The sequence below is a fragment of the Phoxinus phoxinus genome (genome assembly GCF_949152265.1).
Source record: "Phoxinus phoxinus genome assembly, chromosome: 7".
Taxonomy (NCBI): Eukaryota; Metazoa; Chordata; class Actinopteri; order Cypriniformes; family Leuciscidae; genus Phoxinus; species Phoxinus phoxinus.
Window position 1 is genome coordinate 33,930,542 of NC_136882.1, and position 22,360 is coordinate 33,952,901.

At 37.2% G+C, this 22,360-nt stretch overlaps 1 protein-coding gene across 4 annotated transcripts in view; it reads left to right on the forward strand.

Annotated features, from left to right (window-relative positions):
• The window catches only part of itprid2 (ITPR interacting domain containing 2), a 43,964-nt gene extending 22,796 nt beyond the window's left edge, over positions 1 to 21,168 (forward strand). For 3 of the 4 annotated variants that reach the window (XM_079619182.1, XM_079619183.1, XM_079619184.1), the window contains 16 exons: positions 68 to 117; positions 691 to 744; positions 2,420 to 2,462; positions 2,539 to 2,637; positions 3,593 to 3,801; positions 7,793 to 8,469; positions 10,587 to 10,647; positions 11,275 to 11,363; positions 11,721 to 13,262; positions 13,890 to 13,964; positions 14,129 to 14,244; positions 15,003 to 15,150; positions 16,079 to 16,144; positions 16,249 to 16,644; positions 18,755 to 18,883; positions 20,249 to 21,168. In XM_079619182.1, coding sequence (XP_079475308.1) covers positions 68 to 117; positions 691 to 744; positions 2,420 to 2,462; positions 2,539 to 2,637; positions 3,593 to 3,801; positions 7,793 to 8,469; positions 10,587 to 10,647; positions 11,275 to 11,363; positions 11,721 to 13,262; positions 13,890 to 13,964; positions 14,129 to 14,244; positions 15,003 to 15,150; positions 16,079 to 16,144; positions 16,249 to 16,644; positions 18,755 to 18,862 — 3,733 coding nt within the window. In that variant the 3' untranslated portion in view covers positions 18,863 to 18,883; positions 20,249 to 21,168. Of the gene's footprint in view, positions 1 to 67; positions 118 to 353; positions 515 to 690; positions 745 to 2,419; positions 2,463 to 2,538; positions 2,638 to 3,592; positions 3,802 to 7,792; positions 8,470 to 10,586; positions 10,648 to 11,274; positions 11,364 to 11,720; positions 13,263 to 13,889; positions 13,965 to 14,128; positions 14,245 to 15,002; positions 15,151 to 16,078; positions 16,145 to 16,248; positions 16,645 to 18,754; positions 18,884 to 20,248 lie in introns of those variants that run through there. The other variant, XM_079619185.1, reaches the window with a different exon arrangement.
• The last annotated feature ends 1,192 nt before the right edge of the window (positions 21,169 to 22,360 follow it).

Here is a 22,360-nt window from a genome sequence, read left to right on the forward strand (position 1 = left end):
GTGTTTTTTAGGGAGAGATCTGGCGAGTGTAAGGAGAGGATATGACGTGTTATTGATCTTTCAACAGGACTCCTCTCGGGGCCTCTTTGGATGAACAGAGCGGCAGTCCGTCCAGAGGTGAGTTCATCTTCTTCAGACAAAAAATTATGCGTTCATTTACATAAGTTGCATGTCGACGCTCTGGGATCGGTTTTACTGTAAAAGGTTACTCAACTGCTGGCTGACTCTCTTCTCCACCACTCCTTGTGAACTTTGGAGCAAGACCTCACAGTGCACTACAGCGCACATGCACATTCATTGGCACACACACACACGCACGCACAGGCGCGTGCACACGTATGCTGCTTTGGGGCCAATAGCAGACCCCCACACACTCCAGGCAAAAGTAGTGCTTGATTAGATGAACGGTTCTTCAGAGATTAACACTATACAGGACTGAAGCCAAGAGCCAGATAATGTGTTATGGATCAGGTCATTCGAAACTGCATCGGCAGTCTTTCTGATAACTTTGTAGGTAAGTCAATTGCACTTCAGAGTAAATATTTACTTTTAATCTCTGTGCGCGCAAGCCATAGTCACATTCGGGCTCTGAAGTACTTGGAGTGTTTTTTTATGTTGAAGAGAATGGGAAATGATCACTTGTACGTCGCGATTGGTCAGTGTAAAGTGTTTGCTCTCTTTGTTTTTCAGGGCCATTAAAGAATGGCTGTAGCTTTGAAGATGACCTGTCCCTGGGAGCTGAGGGTAAGTACTCGCCACTTTATCCCTCAATCAGATGTAATTGCTCTGAAGTGTGCTCCTTTGTGAGGAATGTGCCGAAGTATTCCAAGAATCCCACGTAGCTTCTTAGAGATTAATGAACCGATTGACAAACAAGAATGACTGCTGGCCGCATTGTTACGGCTGTTGTGTGGTTTTTAAAACCTAATGTTGTCAGTTTTTGTGCTGTTTAGTGTTTACTTCATATATTGACTATGTGCTAAGGACACACAGTGACATGTTCACACATGCATGTGATATTCTGGTTGAAAGACTGGTCTTGGCACATCAGATAACTTATCTCTGGTTTCATGGTGCACCGTATGGACCATGTGTTTGCAGGAGAGGAACGCTTAAATAATAAAAGTGATTATGCAGCTCACTTTTAATTCCACTAGTTCTCAATGTCATAACAGAGGTAGCAGAAGTCTGACGTTAGCTAGGAATTATTTTTGGGAAGGAATTATTTAATTTATTTTTGTGCAACACTTGTTTTTTGTTTGTACTGAGGGTCCAATATGGCACTTTTCAAGCCATACATTTTGCTTATCGGCCATTATTATTATTATTTCATTATGTATGGTGTTTTTCAAAAAAGACATTTATTCTTTCATATTATATAAAAATAAATATATGTTATTATATTTACTTAATTTTTTTCTGGAGAGAAAAATGTAGGCATCCTAGATTTTTCGCTGTGGAAAACATTATTTTTTAGAAGGATATATTGTTTGTTTTGACTTTGACTTGTTAACTTTGAAACCTGTGTGTGCTACTTAAAACTTTAATAATGTTAAATAACACTATTTATGACAAATTCATGTAAAAACTATATTAATAGTATGAAAAGCACTTGCATTGTTTGCTTTTGTAATGGGCCATCAATTATACTGTGTTTTCTTGGTTAATTGTTTTGTTTTTTCGTATGTGTGGGTGTATTTTTACAGTTGTAGAATGACTGGTTTAAACGACACAAGTTGAGGAGAAACATTTTTTTCTGCAGACTTGCCACAAGCCATTGTGCAACTGCAGTCGGCCAGATTTCACCCCCTCACTGTGTCTGTATGTGAAGAAACGAGTCCAGACTAGTTCCACTCTGAATGACTCGGCTCCTATCCGCACTTATTGACAAAAGCACAGGAATCAGGCAGCACCAGTTGTGGGAATTGCTGTGGAAATTCGAGGTTTAGCATTTACACCTGAGGCTGATGGATGAGTACATGTAAACCAGGATGCTTCAGGCCAGAAAATCTCTGGCTAATGTCCTCAGCGTCTCTGTGTTCAATCCTGTCCTCTTTAGTGAACTAAAATCTGGTGTCTAATGTGATTTGTAACACGAATCGTTTGGCAGGTTGGGATGTGTGCACATATAATTCTGTCATTGTGCTCTAAGTACTGAGGAAAAGTGGATTGTCGTCCAGAGTGGATGTTCTCAGCTGAATAAATCACTTTTGGAAATTAACATTATTACGTCGTTAATAAGGCTCTTTCGTAAAAAAACTAATTCTGACTATTCCCACAATTCTAAAATGACAGCCAGGTTTTGTTTTACTAACTGCACTCGTGTCAAAGGTCGACAGGTGGTTTGAGAGGAATTTGGTATCAAATTAGGTAGGAATCCAGCACAGTTAAGCCTATATTCTTCTTTTTCTCTCTACAGCCAATCACCTCCAGAACGGCAGCACAAAAACAGAGGCCAATGGGTAAGCAGGACTTCAAAAATGTTCCCATCTTCTGTTTTGGTCTAGTTACCGGTGGATGACTGTCTTCTTTCCTCAGCTATGAAATGCCAGCCAAGGCCAAAAGGAGCCAGTTCAAACAGAAGGGCAGAAGTATGAACTCCACAGGCTCTGCTAAGAGCAGCACCACAGTGTCCAGGTACTTTACAACAATGACAACTTAAGTTATTAACACATGTTAAATCCATGTGAATCAGCAACAACTCAACCTGTGATTGGGCAAGGAGTTTGAATACAATAAATGTATTATAATTTAAATGTATGTTTTACTATAGTTAATGATAATCTGGCCATATTTTAAAAAGTTTTACTTATGTTTCAGATTAGGGATAGACCATTTAGTTGCGAGTATTACGAATTATGTTATATGCATTTTACATTGTATGTATATGTACTGTGTGTGTGTGTGTATATATATATACACACACACACACATATAGTATATGCTAAATAGATAAAAATACAATTTTCCAGTAGTTCATACATCTCTCATATCATAAAATATTGATATAATTGTATTGGTCTAGCAACTGCATCCTACAAAGATGGTTGAAAATTAGGAACCTTGTCCTTTAGGTGTCCAAATATTTTTGGTGGCCTTGAACTATAAGCCATGCTTATGATAAGCTGAAGTGTCTTCTGACATAAGGTTTATTCAGAGTTATTTTAAGTGAACTTAAGTTAACATATTTGTAAAAAGTAATGTGAAATTTCTGAACCAACCCATGTTGCTAACACTTTACAGTAAGATCTCATTTGTTGACATTAGTTATGCATTAACTAACATGTCATTAACTTACAACGAACAATAGTTTTACAGCATTAATTAACCTTTGTTAATGCTAGTTAATAAAAAAATATTCATGTTATTTCACAGTGCATTAACTAATGTTAACAGACACAACTTTTGATTTTAATTTAAAAATGTAGATGTAAATGCCGAGATTAACATTAACTAAGATTGATGCATGCTGTAGAATTATTTTTCGTGGTTAAAGTTGTAAAGTGTTACCAAGATCTTTATACGCAGTGTCTGTAATGCATCACTTTGGCAAATATGGTTTGGCTGATGCAGATGTGTGTTTTTCCTGCAGTGTTTCGGAACTGCTGGACCTGTATGAGGAGGATCCAGAGGAGATTTTATACAACCTCGGCTTTGGACGGGAGGAGCCCGACATCGCCTCAAAAATCCCTTCTCGTTTCTTCAACTCGTCTTCTGGCGCCAAGGGCATCGACATCAAAGTTTACCTGGGAGCCCAGATTCAGCGCATGGAGTTGGAGAACCCGAACTATGCCCTAACAAGTATGTCAATTGAGCTGTCAACACAATCTATCATGTTTGATAGCATTTCTGCCCCCGTGGTTCACACCGATCGACATGATTAATTGAAGGAAATAATAAATGTTTCATGCAGGGTGTAGCGAGCATTTAGAAATGTCTACATTTGTCCTCTCCTCTTTTCTTAATCTGAAAAATAATCATTACATCATTGTTTCGTTTCGCATGGCCTTGATGCTTAGGATTAACACTGTAGCTAGGCAACCGGACAACATTTAAGTCAACATAAAGTCAAAATAGACTTTTGTTTACCTTCTTAATGCACGTTCTTGGTCTTATTGTGCACAATTCATCGTGCATGTTATTGCAAACAAAAAAATGTTTGTCCTAGAAATCTTGGACAATCACATGCAATGCATTCTCCAGTAACTCCACTCCAGGTTTTCAAAAATTCCCACTCCCTGCTCTCAAGTGAAACCGAAATTTGCACCGTTACCAATCTGCTGTAAAGTTCTTTTCAATATTTTTTTGCATCTCGAATGCCTATGTATTTCTAAGTCTTTTTTCTTAATCTCCGTAATATTTCACAAAACGTTCTTGTATTTTTTTTGCTTTTAGTCTATTAACACGGTTTAATTAAATACATATTTCTGACATACAATTGAATTTAGGGATGAATGATATTACTATTGACAAATATTTGTTTTATTTTTTGTTTATCAGTCTTGGCATCAATTGTTTAATAGTGCATTAAACAAGCTAATAATTTAATAACACTGTTAAATATTAGAACTGCGTTAACATTGCAAATCTCAAAATGAATATATTCACTTTTCATTCTTTACATTTATATATGCCTAAATTCACTTTCAAATAAATGAATAAAAAAAAAGGTCAGTAACACTTTACTTGAAGGGGTGTGCATAAGACTGACATGACACCTTCATAACCATGACATGACACATGAATATGAAGGAGGTTGTATGCATGTTTATGTTAACTGTCATTAAGTGTCATTTGCTCAATTTACATTTTTATTGCAAATATGACATTGTTTGAGATGTCTTTGTTATGACAATTTGACATAAACCAATACATCATAACCTATCAGTGTCTTGGTAATGACAACTTGACATAAATGAATACATCATTAACCGGTCAGTGTCTTGGTAATGAAAACTTGACATTACCAAGATAACATAAATTGTCATAAATATGTCATAAAAATGACATAGCAGAATAATTATCAAACTTTAGAAATCACTTTATGGGTTAACATTACATGAAACTGTCTTGTGGTTGGTTTTGACATTGGCTGTCATGAGGCCATTATAACGGTGTCATGAATATTTTTCTTGACCTCAACTACAGTGGTACAAATTGAGTTTGTCTTTAAAATGTTATAATGGCCTCATGACAGCCAATGTCAAAACCAACCACATGACAGTTTAATGTAAGACAAAGACAGCAAGAGAAGAGATGAGGGAAGTTGTGGTGCCTAGAAAAGAAATGTGTTTGACTTTAACACCACATCGCAGAACATCTAATCTATGGCGTTTCCCAATTACTCCATATCTTCAACCAAACACTGAGCTCCTAACCCTCAAACACTCGCTGTGTGTGCGAGGGCTGTTCAGACTCAGTAGAAGTAGAGCACAACAAAGCCATTGTCCTCCGTGGGCACAGAAATGAGAGGCAGAGACAGACGGCAACGGGGAGAGAAAGTGACAAGCCGGCTGTGGCACAGCAGAGCGGATTCTGCCATCCGCTCACATCAGGATTCGGCCTGTGTGCCAGCTCTGTGCCAGCTTTTGTGTTGGCCTACATTTGCATAATTCTCACTGAGCCAAGACAAAGCATCAGAACAGGAAGAACCTTGGTGAGGGTAGGGATGTGTGAAGTCTGTAATAAGGCCCGTTTTGTTGATCGTGAGTGCACTGCATTTGGCTTCAGGTTCGCTTTGTTGCTTAGTTTTAGTAAGTGCTGGTCTGGCTGTGAACTGTTGGGGTAACATTTTGTAAAGTAAAATACCAGTTATAATTTACTCACCCTTTATGTATGTCCAAACCTAGAAAATAATCATAAAAGCATGTAATTGCATTAAAAAGTGAATTATGTTTAGTTTCTCACAAAAAGCTATGATATGACTAAGTCATCTATGTGACAGAAGTCATCTATCATTCTATCTATCATTTTATCTATTGTTCTATATATCTAACCATCTATCTATCTATCTATTGTTCAATCTATCCAGCCATCTATCTATCTATCATTCTATTGTTCTATATATCTATTGTTCTATCTATCGTTCTATTGTTCTATCTATCTAGCCATCCATCTATCAGTCTATTGTTCTATATATCTATTGTTCTATCTATCGTTGTATTGTTCAATCTATCTAGCCATCCATCTATCAGTCTATTGTTCTATATATCTATCGTTCTATCTATCTCAAACAAATTGTAATTATATTTGATGGTGCTAATTGTGCAGAAAATTGTACACTTTACCTTTAAATATTCAAATATGAATATAAATATTAACAAAGAATATACAAGTTATGTAAATTACCTTAATTTAACATTGATTTATTGTTGAAGTCCCATACAATTAATATGTTTATTTTAAAATGTTTCATTATATTTATATTTAATATAATTATTTGAAAAACTTTGTTTATAGTTGTCAATTTGCTAATAGTGCAGAACATTTTACACTTTAAATATTAAAATGAACATTCAGATTTTTAATTCAAGCAATTATTAAACATACAAGGTATTAATCAAGCAATTATTGCTGTCAGTATTAAAATAAACAATAAGGAAACAATTTATAAGTAATAGAACAAATAATATTACTGACAGACAGCAACAGTTTTATTAGGTTAGTAGTAAACCATTATGTTGACACACTTTTTTAATGCCACAACCTAGACTAACCAACTGCTAATGCTCATACCTCACTCGGCAGGCATTTCGACCAAGAAGTGTATTTGAATGTTTCTTCACGTTTTGTGGACTTGTTCCCCCATGTCTTGTTGTCTTTTCTTGCATAACTCTGGCTTCTTCCTCCCTAAATGCTCCTCCACGGAGGCTGTGATCTCGAATCGGACTTGCTTGTCCCTCTTTCACAGAAAACCACACTCTCTGTTCCTCTTTTCTTTTTCTGGCACATGCCCCGCGAGCCGTTCCTGAACGCTGACTCAGACAGCCTGGCTGCATTGCAGGAGATAAATGAAGACGATTGATTTCTGAGCACCACACATCACTGGCTTGTTATCACTTGTTATCATTCCATTGCATGCCTGCAATGTTGTCAAATCTTTTTCCTTTATGTCAGCCATAATGACAAGCTTGATGTTGATAAAAACCATTGACACAAAACCGTCACACAAAAGTTAACCGGTTCTTGTTTTTGCACCGAGAGGCCCTATCTTTTTTTTAATTGTTTTACTGTTTTTTTTTGTTTGTTTGTTTTTATTAAATACACACTTCACTTGCATAACTCCCATATGAACACATAAGTAATTACACTGCTTTGAGTTTAACTAACCTTACTAATTAGCACTTTAAACATTGCGTTTAGAAAATCAGCCTTACACAGAAACAATTATTGACTCATTTTGAGTCTGACATGATTAACCTGCGGTTAAAGTGAGTCAATTCTGTCAATGATTCAGAATGATGACTCCTGTAGTCAATTCAGTCTCATTTACAATGCGGTTTGACCATTTCAGAGATTACTTTATTTATTAATTTGTTTATTTGTTGAAGCCTTATATAATTAATATGTTATTATAATATATTATTGTTACAATCAATTATTTATTTTACTTTACTATTAAAAAATACAATACAATATATTATCATTATTATTATGTACTTTTTCTTAATAATAGCAGGTGTAGGAAACACCGTTTGAAAAGTGCTTTCTATTATTTCTGTTTTAATTTCTTAAGTTTCTCCCTTTTTTTTCTTGACTGAATCATATAACGTTTGTTTTCTTTTTTCTGTAGGTCGATTCCGTCAAACAGAAGTACTGACTACGGTGGCAAACGTTTTCACAGAAATCTACTCTCACGTGTCCGGAAAACCCATGGAGAAAATCGGCAATGGCGACATGGAGGTTAAAACGCCTCCATTAAAAAGGAATAATTCCGCTCTGAATGCCGCCAAAATGTTAAAACGGAACATTACGAGACAGAACCTGATGGCCTGCGTCACGGATGGATCGGGCATACAGCCTTCAGCGCCTGATGCTGACAACGCAGAGAGCGTAAACCCCGACATACGGGACGGGCTGACGGATACCGAGCACAAGCCACAGCAGAAAGTCTTTAGGAAAAAAGATTCATCTCTGGCAACAGTGACCGAGGAAGCACAGCAATGTATCTCAGAGGCCTCACTCAACGGAGACATCCCAGAACCTCTAGCCAAGGACTCTACGTTAACGAATGGTGATCACTCCAGTCCGTCACCAGCTCTGGACAAAGACGCGCCACTTTCCCCGGTCCTGGTGAGCATCAGTCGGGCTTCTGACGAGAGTGACCTCACGACGGAGTCAGATCTCAAAGAGCACGAGCGCCAGAACACCATCACTTCCACCCCAGATAAAGAACCATCCAACCTGCTGCCCAACCCACACATAGCCCACCTGCTCAGCCAGCCCAGAGACTCCTTCGAAATGGAGGAGGTACAGTTCCCTCTTGCTTCCACTTTACCAAAACAATCCTCCCTGCTTTCCCTTGTCCAATTCTCACGCTGACAATCATCTCCAAGTTTCCCCTAAAGTTTCTTTTGTGTGCGTTTTGTTGTAAAAACAGCAGAGGGGTCATGACACTTAAAGCTAAAAATAATTCGGGAACATGGAGCGCTTGGAGTATTTTCTAGGGATTATGGTTTTGTCTTTGATTATGTTGGAGCATGATACTAATTCCTAATAGCAGACAATTTTCACCAGTGATACTTGGGGTTGGGAATCAAAAATCAATTCCAAGTCTGGAACCGGATACTTAAGGTCAGGAATCAGATATGCGTTATAAAATAAAACTTTCTATTCCTCTTATTGATTAATTTTGTGCATTTTAATGATTCTAAACCATTCAAGCACAAGAAGACCCACATGCTGTTTTCTATGCTATGCACACGTCCAAAGCATGCGTACAGAAAGCTGCCTCTCATTCTGTATAATGTACAATACAAAACTGAATTGTCTTCCGCGTCTTTTTGCTCTTGAACTGACAAATACACACAATTTTTTTTACAAAACATCCTCGTAAACACAGTCGGTTATGTCTTGTGAACGAAAAAAAAGTTGATAAGAAAACGCGTCTAACAGTTTTTTGTATCCTGTTCTTAAAGCTCTTAAAGTGACAGCAGCTTAAAATTCCTGCTGCCGTCTCTATAATAGCGTTAATCAGACAACAAAAGATGAAGAGAAATTGTACTCGCTGTTTTTGAGTGAATAACTTTTGTAACGATATTTTCTAATGTACATTTTATTTATAAAGTGCTGTTACATTTGATTACAGTTTCTGTATCTGAATAGTACATGAAAATCTTAAAAAACTGTTGTATCTTTGTTCAGTTGTATTTATTTGTGCGATTGCCAATTTTGGTTATTGTTCTTTTTTTAATTACTGAGTGTTTAGTTGTCTTTATTAATGCTTTAAATTTATATTAGTTAGGCAAGTTGTTTTTGCTATAGTATTTTTAAACCAGTCAAAAGTTATTCTGTAAAATTACATTAAATTATATTATAAATTAATTGAACAGTCAAATATTATTTGTAAATGACTAGTTAATATATATAAATAATAATAATATACTTTTATAATATTAATGTACAATTAATAAATTAATGGTTTGATTTATTTGTACATCTTTATCTTTATTCTTTTTCTACATGCTTGAAAAGTTGATTGTTTAGAGCATTTCCCAACTTAAAGGTTCGCCCAAAACTGAAAATTCTTACTCACCCTCATGTCATTCCAAACCGTTATGACTTACATTCTTCTTTCAAACACAAAAGATGGTAGTTTGAAAAATTTCTGTATTTTGTCCATACAATGAAAGTTAAAGGGATAGTTCACTTTAAAATGAAAATTCTGTCATAATTTACTCACCCTCAAGTTGTTTCAAACCTGTATGAATTTCTTTCTTCTGCTGAACACAAAGGAAGATATTTTGAAGAATGTCAGTAACCAAGCAGTTAACTGATCCCATTGACTTCCATAGTAGGAAAAAAAATACTATGGAAGTCAATGGGACCAGTTACCTGTTTGGTTACTGACATTCTTCTAAATATCTTCCTTTGTGTTCAGCAGAAGAAAGAAATGAATACAGGTTTGAAACAACTTGAGGGTGAGTAAATGATGACAGAATTTTCATTTTAAAGTCAACTATCCCTTTAATGGGTCCAATGTTGTTTGGAAGCCAGCATTGTATAAAATATATGTTTTATGTTCTGCAGTAGATAGTAAGTCTTACAGGTTTGGACCAACATGAGGGTTAGTAAATGATAATAGAATAATCTCTTATTGCTCTGTATGTTTGAGCATCCCGACGCGGCATGATATAGCAACATTGACTCGACCAATAGTTTGAGTTTGGGGTGTGACTATCTGTCTGTCAAAACCACCCAGTACTTTTACTAGGTCATTTTATGCGCTGGCCCTTGGTCATACCACATTTTCTAACATTGGCTTATGAGCAGCATCTTTTGAGTATATAATACTGGTGTAATGTTCAAGTGTGATTATGCTGCTGTGTTGTAATCTGTCAGAATGGTAATAATCTATTTCTTTGCAGTTGCAGAGTAATGAGGATGAAGCTCTTCCTGGTCCTGGTTGCATGTCTCGAGATGGCAGTGGTGAGTGTGGACTGACTGCGGTTATCAGTCACGCTACCAGGAAACTGAATTTGTATTCGCTATTTGCAATTTTGAAGCATTCAAAACACATCATGTAAAAGAGAGCTCTTAGCAACAGGTTTTGTAGTTATTATGCTATGGAATTGTTTACAACATGAAGATTTGAATTAAGATAAAAATGCTTTCACTCATTCCTCCTGAGAATGCAACGACAGTGTGATCATATCGGGTTGTCTTTCCCTAGAAGAAAACGGAGGAAAAAATTATTATTCATAACGGGGATTCTGTCTATCATGCTGTCCTATAGCCCAGCCCTAAAGAGCTGAAGGGGACTTTAAGTATATGTATTGTAGAGACATTATCGAGCAAGTCTGCCCTCGTGTGGTAGAATTTAGTAGATGTTCACTAGAAGAATGTTCTAGATTCAAGTTCAAGTTATTTTGAGTCGTAATTATGTTCTGTGATAAGCAACATTATGCTACCAAACTTGTTATAATTTACAATATTCACCACACTGAATCTATAATGAGATCTAAGAGAAACTGGCTTTAAATTTGAGAAGTCTTCTACCGCTGGGAAATTAGTCATTCGCACTCAGTTTTGGTGCTCGTGTTGTTTCTCCTACAGAGCGGTTATTGAGGACTGCCAGCCAGCAGTCTGACAGCAGCGGGTTTGCAGAGGACCCATCCACAGACGGTTCGGGTTATCACCTGAAGGTACGTGAGTGTGGGCATAACCATCTGGGCTCTCAACAATCTATGAATACAAAGTGTAATCCTCCTCAGATTCATGTTTATCAGACCCATGTTTATGTGAATTTAGTTTGCACTGATATCATACAAATTATATGTATAGTAATAAATCTGGTTCTGTTTGTATGGCCTGTCAACTGGTGCATCTCTATTGAAAACTCTACATCTTGAAAATGTCCTCTTTAAGATGCACCAGAACTTGTGCCATGTGTGTTCTCAGGGAAATTCTTAAAACATAAATCTAACTAAATAAATCTATCCATTATCCAATGAAGAACAGGTTGTTAGGAAAATTAAAGTGAAACTTCTCTCTTTTATTAGATACAAGATAGCTCAGACAGCTGTGACAGTGAAACTACAGTGACATCGCATGCAGGTGAAGTCAGCACTCCAGTAGCGTTGGAGTTCCCCAACTTTGAATTATCCCGGAGCGAGGAAGCCCATCCTCTACCCAAAGGCACATCTAGCCAGAGTGGAGCCAACAGACAAGTCCCTGAGATCCCCAGCCTCCAGATTCCCAATCCAAACTCTGGCAATATTAGCACCAATGGACTACTCCTTTCTCCTGACTCTGATATGACTTCCATCATGGTGCAAGAACCCTCCACAGACTCTCCAGAAGTGGATTTGAACGTGATTGTAAATCCTACAATCCTACATTCAGATGTAACTCATGAGGGCAACATATCCCAGCCTGGTTTGGGCATGGATAAAGACTCTCCTGAAGATCTACATTCATCCTCTGGACCAGAGTCATTGGATCTTGAGCAATGCCACCCCTCGGCTCAAAGGAGGCAGATGGCCCTCCACACGGCCCACCAAAGGTCATCCTCAATGGACGTGGAACGTCCTGGCAGAGTATGGGTGAGGGACAAGGACTTGCTGAGGGAAAGCTTGGAGAGGAATCCTTTAAGGAGATCCAGCTCCCTCCCAATGTCTTCGCTCAACCCGGCTCGAGTGGTCACCTCCATGCGCATCCAACTTGGAAAGGGTTCGGTCAAGCACTGTACCCCACCCTCGTACACATACCGCTACGATGAGGAGAATCACAGTGACCGGGAAGAAGTGGATTCCATCATGGAAGAAGACGAAGTTGATCATGCCGACAGACAATCTACGCTCTTGAATTCTGCTCCAGCAAGTAGATCAAAGACTGATAGGGGAACACCACCACCACACCATCTCAACATACCCCAACATCTGACTCGCTCTTCCAACTCGCTTTATAGTGTCCCTTCTGACTGGCCCCAGAGGCCCCTGGGTGAAGGTCCAAACTGGAGCACATGTAGCGTCCCAAACCTTTCTCCTTACACAGGTCTGGCCCACCCTCTTCCTCCTCCTCCTCATCCTCCTCATGGGTCCTTCTACTCTCCACAACATGGATTGGCCTACAACTTCTCGTACCCTACCAGACTTCCCCACCACACTCCCTTCCAGCAACCGCAGAGCTCGCCTTGTCCTCAGCCACTTCAGAGCAATACATTTACTCCACCACAGGGGGTGATCTTTGCACCCCAGCACAATATGCATTTTGCGCATCCACACAACACACCATACAACCCATTCTCTTCACCTTATAACGTTTCTCAGGGAGCTCCCTACGGCCCCTCATTGAACATTAACGGCAGCCCGTACCAAACTCACATCCCTCTTGCGCAGTCCCACAGTGACCCCTACAATTTGGGGTACAACAATTCTTCACATCACCCCGGAGCCCCCTACAGTCATCCATATTATCCGTCTCCCCCCTACCCTTTCTCCTTTGGCACTCCTCCGGCACCCGCCCCTGCGATGGGCAGCACAGAGATGCAGCTCAGGAGGGTCCTCCATGACATTCGTGGGACAATGCAGAACCTTGGTCAGGTGAGAACTGCCAAAATTATTTGTATACTTGTGTGTTGCATCCATACGGTCACTTGTGTGTTGCATACAGTCTTAACCTATTATAAACCTGGTTATTAATAAGGCTGTCTGACAAAGATGTATTAGTTACCGTTTCTGATGGTATAAATAGGTTAGCTGGTGGAGTTTTTGCTATAGCACAGTAGATATATTTGCATGGGCTGGACTTAGGAAACATCAAGTAATGTGGGGACAATTACTTGATGTTGGGACAAAATGTTCCCACAAAGATAGCAATATCTGAAATCTTTGTCCTTGTGGGGAAATGTTTTGGTCCCCATGAGAAAAACAGCTTATAAATCATATTAAGTGATTTTTTTTTTTGAAAATGTAAATGTGCGTGTGCGTGTGCGTGTGCGTGTGTGTGTGTGTGTGTGTGTGTGTGTCCTGTAATAAGCGTTTTGTTTCACACAAAGTTTTATATACATCTACATAAAGTAGAAGGAAGTGTGTTCCGGATTCTTGCCAATCCCACCCTAAATGCAAATATTCAGCCGAGTCAGCATGCTGCATTATCCCGGACTCAGTTTATACATGTATTTCCTGCGTCACTCATAAGTGATAACTGATCTGTGGTTTTGTTGGCAGAGCTCATCGGTGCATGGAGGGGACACACCCATTGACAGGATCAGTACACCACCCTCTGTCCAACTGCTTTATGAGGTACATAATTTCCCAAAGAGGAAGCAGTCACATAGTTCATTTACATAACCCTGAGTTGCATCAGGAGAAGCCTCTTATGAAATTGAGATGATCATATAGCTTGTGCAAGAGATGTTTTGTGTAGTCTTTAACCTAATGTTTATGTCCCTACCGACTTGCTGCAGGAGCTCCAGATGCGGCGCAGGAGTCTGAATGTCTTCCGGACTCAAATGATGGATCTAGAACTGGCTCTCATGAGACAGCAGTCTATGGTCTACCAGCATCTTAGTCCAGATGAGAGGTGAAGAACAAAATCACAAGCCACAAAGGGCAAAGTGCTTCACCCTCTGGCTCCTTTTTCCCCAAGTCTCACACACTGATCTAGAAAGCCAAAACACTTGGCTCTTGGCCCTAAGGGGGTCTGAAAAAATAAATAAATCAAATTGAAAAGATATTACTAAATGTTCCTTGTCACACTAAATGGCAATACAATTTGTACAGTACAAAGAGAAAGCCACTAAATTAATTGTCTAATGAATCATACATGCTAATGAATTATAGGCATATTAGTATGATTTCTAAAGGACATGTGACACTGAATACTAGAGTAGGCCTAATTGCTGCTGAAAATTCAGCTTTGCTATCACTGGGATAGATTACATTTTAAAATATATTAAAATACTAGCCGGAAGTTAAAAACAAATAGAAAATTATTTTAAACTAATATTTCTTAATATTTCTTCACATTTCTATTTTTAGAAAAGTATGTTAGTTTCCAGTAGCACTAAACAGCATTTCAATTTGGCCGAGAGAAAGACGGATGTAGCAATAAACTAATCAAAAACCCTAAAATATGTAAACAAACCATACATGCTAATGATTAATCACTATTGAAAAATAATGACCATCAGAACGGTATTGGCAAATAATAGTAATCTGTTTCAACCTCAAATTGATATGATCGCTGCACCTCTACTAGCGATTTACCAAGTGTTTACTAGCTGTCTGGAGAACTGATCAAAACTGAACCGTGACAAACCTGAACCTGTGCTGTTGCAGGCGGGAGGCGGAGCATCTGGAAACCCTGCGGACTGCAGTCAGACAGGAGCTGCAGGATCTGGAGCTTCAGCTGGAGGATCGCCTGCTCTCTCTGAATGAAGAGATGCGCTGCGGCTCCCAGCACAGCAGCTTCTACCGCCACCACATGGTCAGTGGATGTGACTGCAGCTGCCGCATAAGAAATGATAAAGGATGCTTTAATAGCTTAGCTTAGACCTATTCTTACTTTACAAGAAGTATGTATCTGTTAGCAGGTAATACAACTAAATATGCGTTTCTCATTTTATATATGGAAGTGCAGAATAAGTCTAAATGTGAATTCTAATGTGAGGTTCACTGAACCTGATATATTTAGAATAAACATAAACTGACATTGCATTTTGATAATGTAATATATAAAACAGTGTTGTTGAATTTCAGCAAAATCACTTTTATATACTATTAGTGTGATGACAAATGACTAAAATATGGAAACTTTTTATATACACTACTGTTTGAAAGTTTGGGGTCAATTTTTTATATTTTATTATTATTTTAGCTATTATTATAATTATTATTACTTTTATTCAGCAAGGATGCATCAACTTTGAGAGTAAAGGCATTTATAATACACAAAGGATTTTTATTTCTAATAAATGCTGTTTTTATACTTTCTATTCATCAACGAATCCTAAAAACCAAACACATCCCAGTCTCCTCAAAAATATTAAGCTGCACAACTGTTTTCAACACTGATAATATTAAGAAATGTTTCTTGAGAACCAAATCAGCATGTTAGAATGATTTCTGAAGGATCATGTGACACTGAAGACTGGAGTAATGATGCTGAAAATTCAGCCTTGCATCTCAGGAATAAATACAATTTTAAAATGTGTTAAAATATAAAAATTATTTTGAATTGTAAAAAAAAAATCACAATAGTACAGTTTTTACTGTACTTGTGATCAAATAAATGCAGGTTTTTCAAGCAAAAGAGACTTCTTTTTAAAAGCATTCAAATTAATCTTACAGACCCCAAACTTTTGAACGGTAGATTTTTTTTACTCTTTTTAGTAACAAACACGTGTGTCTCACAGGGCATGCAGAGAGGTCACAGCATGGAAAGCCTGTCTAATTCTTCAGCACTGCGGGCCATGGAGCCGGTGAGTGGATTATTCTCATGTTACAGCGTCCTGTATCGGATATCATTTCCATGCGTTATTCTACTCTCGGTTTCCTCTTCTAATTCTTGTATATGAATGCACAGGTGACGGACCTCCTGAAGGAGCAGTTGTACCTTCAATCTGAGCTGGGATACGAGGCTGCCACACTCGGTTCAGGCCGCTCATCGAGAGCATCCAGCCCTGGCAGATTAAACCGATCACACGACTGTTGCTCTCCTTCCCTGCAAAGAGGCAGCGTTTACCGGGCCACCCTCAACCTCACACCCACCGTCCCTCCACGGCCTGGAATGGAGGTTCCTCGGCCTGAATCCCCGGAAAGGATGGAGCCGAGCCTGACACCTACTTCTTTGGAGTTCAGCAGAGATGAAGACGAGTCGTCACTGGATGGACGCAGGAGCAGGACGGCGGAGGACTGCTGTCCCACCGAGTGGAGGAGTAGAAGTAGAGGGAATGGTGACCTGCAGCATCTTATACAGGAGGTGAGAGAACTTCTACATTTAACTCAGTGAGCCGACTGATGTACAGCATTGTCAAAGGCCAATATGTAAGGTGTAATGTACTGTACATCCAGCCGGTTGTTATCGCAAAATAAACCCCGACTGGATGATCCGGGCCCTGAAGGGGTTAATATTGTCATCTACGTTATCCCGCTTATTGCATGGCTATTTATAGGTAAATAATTAGACATGAAATATTGATTTGAGTTCAAATATTTTATCAGCTCATTAAACGCAAAGCTTCCGCAAAGAGAAACTGCGTATATCAAGCAGGGTTAGTATAGTAAACTGAAACTAAAATTAAAACCATAAAAAAAAAAGTTTTGCATGAAATAAAATAAACGCTAACTGAAAAAAAATATATGTAAAAAAAACGTATTTTTATTTTAGCCAAGGCAACATTTCTTATTTTCATTTCATTTATAATTGAGTGTTTTAGTATCATATTATAGTTTTTGTTAATATTTTGAATTAGTATTTATTTTTATAGTTTCAGTTTTCCTTTTAATTTTAGTTAAAGATTTAGTAATTTTGTAGTGTGATTTGTCATTTTTATAAATAAATAAAAAGTAATATGCATGTATAGTTTTGTTAATTTATATTTTAGTTTTAGTTATTTTAGTACATCAATGATTCTAAAATAACACTGCAAATGGACAAGTTCAAACAAGACAGACATTTTGGGGTTAATTTATCACAGCTTTTCACTGCTTGCATAATGACGGGGACATGAAATATTAATTTGAGAAGAAACCGTTTTAAAATAGTACCTGTTTATCTAATAATCCATTACAGTGAAGAAAAAAATCGTTCTAGCAACAGATATGTCGTGACTGACCAATCAGAATCAAGCATTTTAGAGAGCCGTGGCGTGTAATAAGACATTTCTGACAGCTAAATGCCACGACTGACCCATCAGAATGGAGTACTCCAGAGAGACATGTAAGAAAAATACTGTTAGATTCTGCCAAATAAATCTAGAAACGATGATATGGAGACACAAAGGCAGCATGTGTTTTCCGTCTCCGTCTCAAAATAAAGTGGAAAAGCATATTTGACTGTGTCTTTGGCACTGTTTGAGCGAGTCCTTTGTAGCCGTAATGGTTTTTGGTGTGTGTGTGTGTGTGTGTGTGTGTGTGATGATTGACAGATTTGCTCATGAAATATCATGCATGGGTTTAGGCTGATTTACAAGTCTGTCATGATGGTCCAGCAATTCTGATGCTTCTAAGGGAAACTTGGACTGAAATGGTTCCTTGAAGTAAATTTCAAGGCCTGTGGGGTGATGTAACAGCCTGGCAAGACCTGATGTTCTTCATCGCCGTGTCAATACTGTATGTGTTTGACACTTCACATCACTGCCAGTTCTTGGGATTTCATATATGAAAAAAAAGAAAAGAAAACACTATTCAAATTGTTTAACATCATTGTGACTGTTGCTGTATGACAGGTTTACACATACAGTATGTATTCTCGAACAGTGTTAAGGAGTAACTAAAGTTAAGTTGTAACAACTTTAACTATATATTTTGGCAGTATGATAGTAGTTTGGCTGTTTTCTTTTTTAAAAATAGTTTATTTTAACTATTTAAAAATAGTTTTAAAAATAGTATTTAAAAATAGTTTAAATTTCTAGTGATTTTCTAGAAACAAGATACCATATTTTCCTAAAATATGTATTTTAGCCCTCCTCACTCCACAGCAAATCCTTTAAACTTAACAGCGTTCAGGACTGTACAGGAATGAATGTATAAAATGAGCGTATAAATTAGAGTGGCAGTCTTAATAAAGAACATTTATTATAATCTCCAAGCCTAAACAAATTTATTTAAAGTAAACTGAAGCTAGCGGCCTGTGGGAAATGCGTTATACAAATAAACTTGGTCTCACGTTACTCGCATCCGGGATGAATCCAAATTTGTTCGCTTTGTGCATGTTTTGCATACTTGATTATAACTGCGTTATGTAAGAAATAGAATTTAATTATTCATGTTAATAATTCAAATGGTTGACATTTTATGAGGTCTCTTTATACATGTATATTTAGTGTTGATTTCCCTGCTTTACATGCATTTGTTGTATCCTCCCGCAGATTAAAGAAAGCATCGCTCATGAAATCAGGCAGGAGATTGTGAACGAGCTTCTGGCTGCGGTGTCGCCACGCAGATCTCCTCTTCCAGCCAGGAAGCCTCCTGTGTAAGCAGCAGAACAGAGCATGGAGGTTGGTTTGATGGATCACATTATGCTCAATACAGATCTGTTAAGTGCTTAAACTTTTCATCTTGGAGATAACGGGAAGATATATACTGTACTTCCCTGTATACTTCCCTCTCCTAGAAATTAATTGAATGTGAAATGACACTTCACATTCATATATATATATATATATATATATAAATAAATAAATATGTATATGACTACAAGTTCAATTAAGCCATCAACATATGAGGAAAATATTTAATATTTGAAAGAGAAGAACAAAAGACTAAACGTTATTAAGGTATTTATCTGACAAAATTATTTGGCAGAACTACAGTGACAGGTTTTAATTTACTCTGCAAAAAAAGCATATGAAAAGCATACATTAACTACAATATAATCAATTCATATTTTGTAGGTTCTCTTGTTTTTGCATGCGTTCATAATTTCATTGTATGAGAGCCTTTCTAAAAATGATCTCTGCTCAATTTGACATTTTTCACTGCAATATTACAAATAAAGCAATTATCTTCAAGCACTAATATATATATATATATATACATTTATACATGTATACAGTCAAACCAAAAGTTATTCAGACACTGGATATCATTTTTTTACTAGTGGGTGCAGGACACTGTAGTGTAAGTGCCTGTGTTCATTTATGTAAGTGAGGATAGCAAAATAAAGTAAACTGTGACATATTATATGATGAAAAAAAAATGTCATACAGTGGACTACCAGTAAAATGAATACAAATTTGGGACCAAAAATTATTCAGACACTTTGACCTGACCATGATTTGCTTAAATGTTTCTTCTTTAATTGCTAATGGACCTTTTTACACCACAGACTGAACAAAATTAATCATTGCTTGGTAATTGGTTGACCTAAATTGGTATTATCTAATGGTGTACTTAAATTTAACAGCTGACAGCTATTCATCCTAATTCATATTCATATGTTCATATAACATGTATGGTGTTTATATATTAACATGAAATCTTGATGTTTGAAGGCAAAAATATAAAGTTTCTCAAATACTTAAGAACACTTTTGATAGTAATGCTGTATTTCTTGGGAATTTAAGAGGGTTTCTTAACTCTAGTGAGCTGCCTACATAGACAGCATATTAAGACATCATACGCATGCAGCTGTAGTGGTTCCAAAACTGTAGATGTATTCAAAGATACGTTTTTTGGAATTGCATATATTCTTCATATAGAAGGTAAACCAGAGTGCATTGTGAAGAGCTTAGGCCAAGATGGCAGGATATTGAAGCAAGTGTTTGTGGATTATCTGTAGAATTCAATCAGTACCGAAAGTATCGATAGATGGTTTAATATAGTCCTTTCAGTCAGTATCACTGTTTTGTTTCCTTCCGCAGGTCAAGAAGTAGTAAATCCTGTGAAATAGTCGCAACGAACACTGGTTAAAGCTTTGCACTGAGAAAGGCCCAGCACCTCTTTCTGGTTCTGTCTGTGAAGCCCTTCCAGACGCCAACGCTTCTGGACTGTCGAGTGGCAGTGAATCTGCTCATGTGTTCAAGTCCAGATTCCACATTTGCAGCGGTTGAGATCTCCCACTGTCCAAATCCACAAAGGGCACACGGCTCACTGTGGCATCCGTCTGGTACATATTACAGAAATGTAATCAATCTTTTGGGATGTATTTAAGTATGTGATGCAGGTCTTGTCGAATGTCTGAAAAGACTTGTGGGTGACTAAAGTTTTCTGTGTGAGTGTGTCTTTGTCTGTCTAGGATAAAAATGTCTACTGTAATCAGACTTGTTTTCTAATTCAGCCTCTGTGAGGAACTAACTGTGCAATACATTTCACTTTTTTTTTTTCTCTTAAACTTGAACTGACCAATCACAACTACTGTTCTACTCAAAATGCACACAGCTGTCTTCATTTCCTGTTGATAGTCTATCTCACATACTGTATGTATAGATAAGACACTTAAGCCTTCGGAGCACATTCATAAACATTTTGTCCTGTGAGAAGAAAAAGCACTAAACTCTCTTTATACATACTATATATATATATACACTAGCACGCTTTTAAAATATTTTTTTTATTCTTAAAGACAGCAGAGGATAGTCTGTCAAATCTGCTTCTGGATTTAAAGTGTTCAACTTAATTTTCCTCAGTGTGAATGAGTTGTTGTTGTTGTTTTTGTCTAAGATGAAATGAATTGTAATACTAATTGATTTATGTGACTAAGGGGATGTGTTCCCTTTCCGCCTGGGATGCATGAGGGATAATCTTTAATGCAAATCATTAATAAAGATTTATTTATTTTCTACGTACACTTGCCGAGTCATCATTCTGTTTGGATTGTTTCAGATGGTGTTTGTATTTTTGTATGTTTTTTACTGAACAAAATAGTGTACATAAATGCTTACCGCAGAATGAAAGTAATCAAACCATTAAACCTTTTGAACGAGATGTGCAAGGATGCCGGAAAGTTTTTATGTAGAAAACTCCACGGTAGTGATGCATAACTAGCAAATTCATCCAACTCGAAGCTCTAATAACACAAGTTTGTACAGAAGAGTTCACATAAGTATTTTAATAAAAGTATGAGCTGCACGTTTCTGCTTTGAAACCATCTAGTATTCGTCGCCTCATAAACTTCTGGAGGGTAGAATTACAGTGCGTTCTGTTTTATTTTATTATCTATTCCTGTTTGGTTTATTAATGTTTGAAATTTAATTTACTAATGATTGTTATTATTGTGCTATCAATAGTTAATCAGTCTTCTTAATTAATTGCATTTATTCACTGCATGATTTTAATCTTTTATTATTTTTACAGTGTATTTAGGATCTGAATATCCTCCCCAGGCCAAGAATCCATTAGTAAGGGATAATCCACTGCTAGCTGTGCATTAAACTGTTTTATTGCACACCGTCCAGCCAATCAAAATTGAGTATTCAGACAGACAAATATATTCGTGTTTAATCTGGTAAACTGGCTTTCAGAAAGTAAATGATCATATTGAACTTCTTTTGTTGATCCTTTTTAAAATCAAGAATTACATGTAGAGAGAAATAGTTTTTAAATGTATGTTCCTCTGGTTTACTGTGTTCTGATTAGTGTTGTCAAATCGGTTAATCTCATCTAACATAAAAGTTTGTTTATATAATATATATGTGTGTGTGTGTGTATGTATACACTACTGTATGTATACACAAACGCGCACACACACACATACATACGTGTGTGTGTGTACATAGTACACATAGTGTACATAGTGTATACACACACACACACACACAAACCCAATCTTTTATGTTAGATGTGATTGATTTGACAGCCCTAGTTCTTATTTTATTCTCAAGATCCTGGGTATGTTTGTTGGTGTTGAACCAGAAAAATGTTGTCCGTGATACAATCTGGCAATACAGCACATTTCATAAAATACATAACCATTCAAAAGTTTGAGATTGGCAAGATCTTTAATTTTTTTTATAAAGAAGTGTATTTTGCTCACC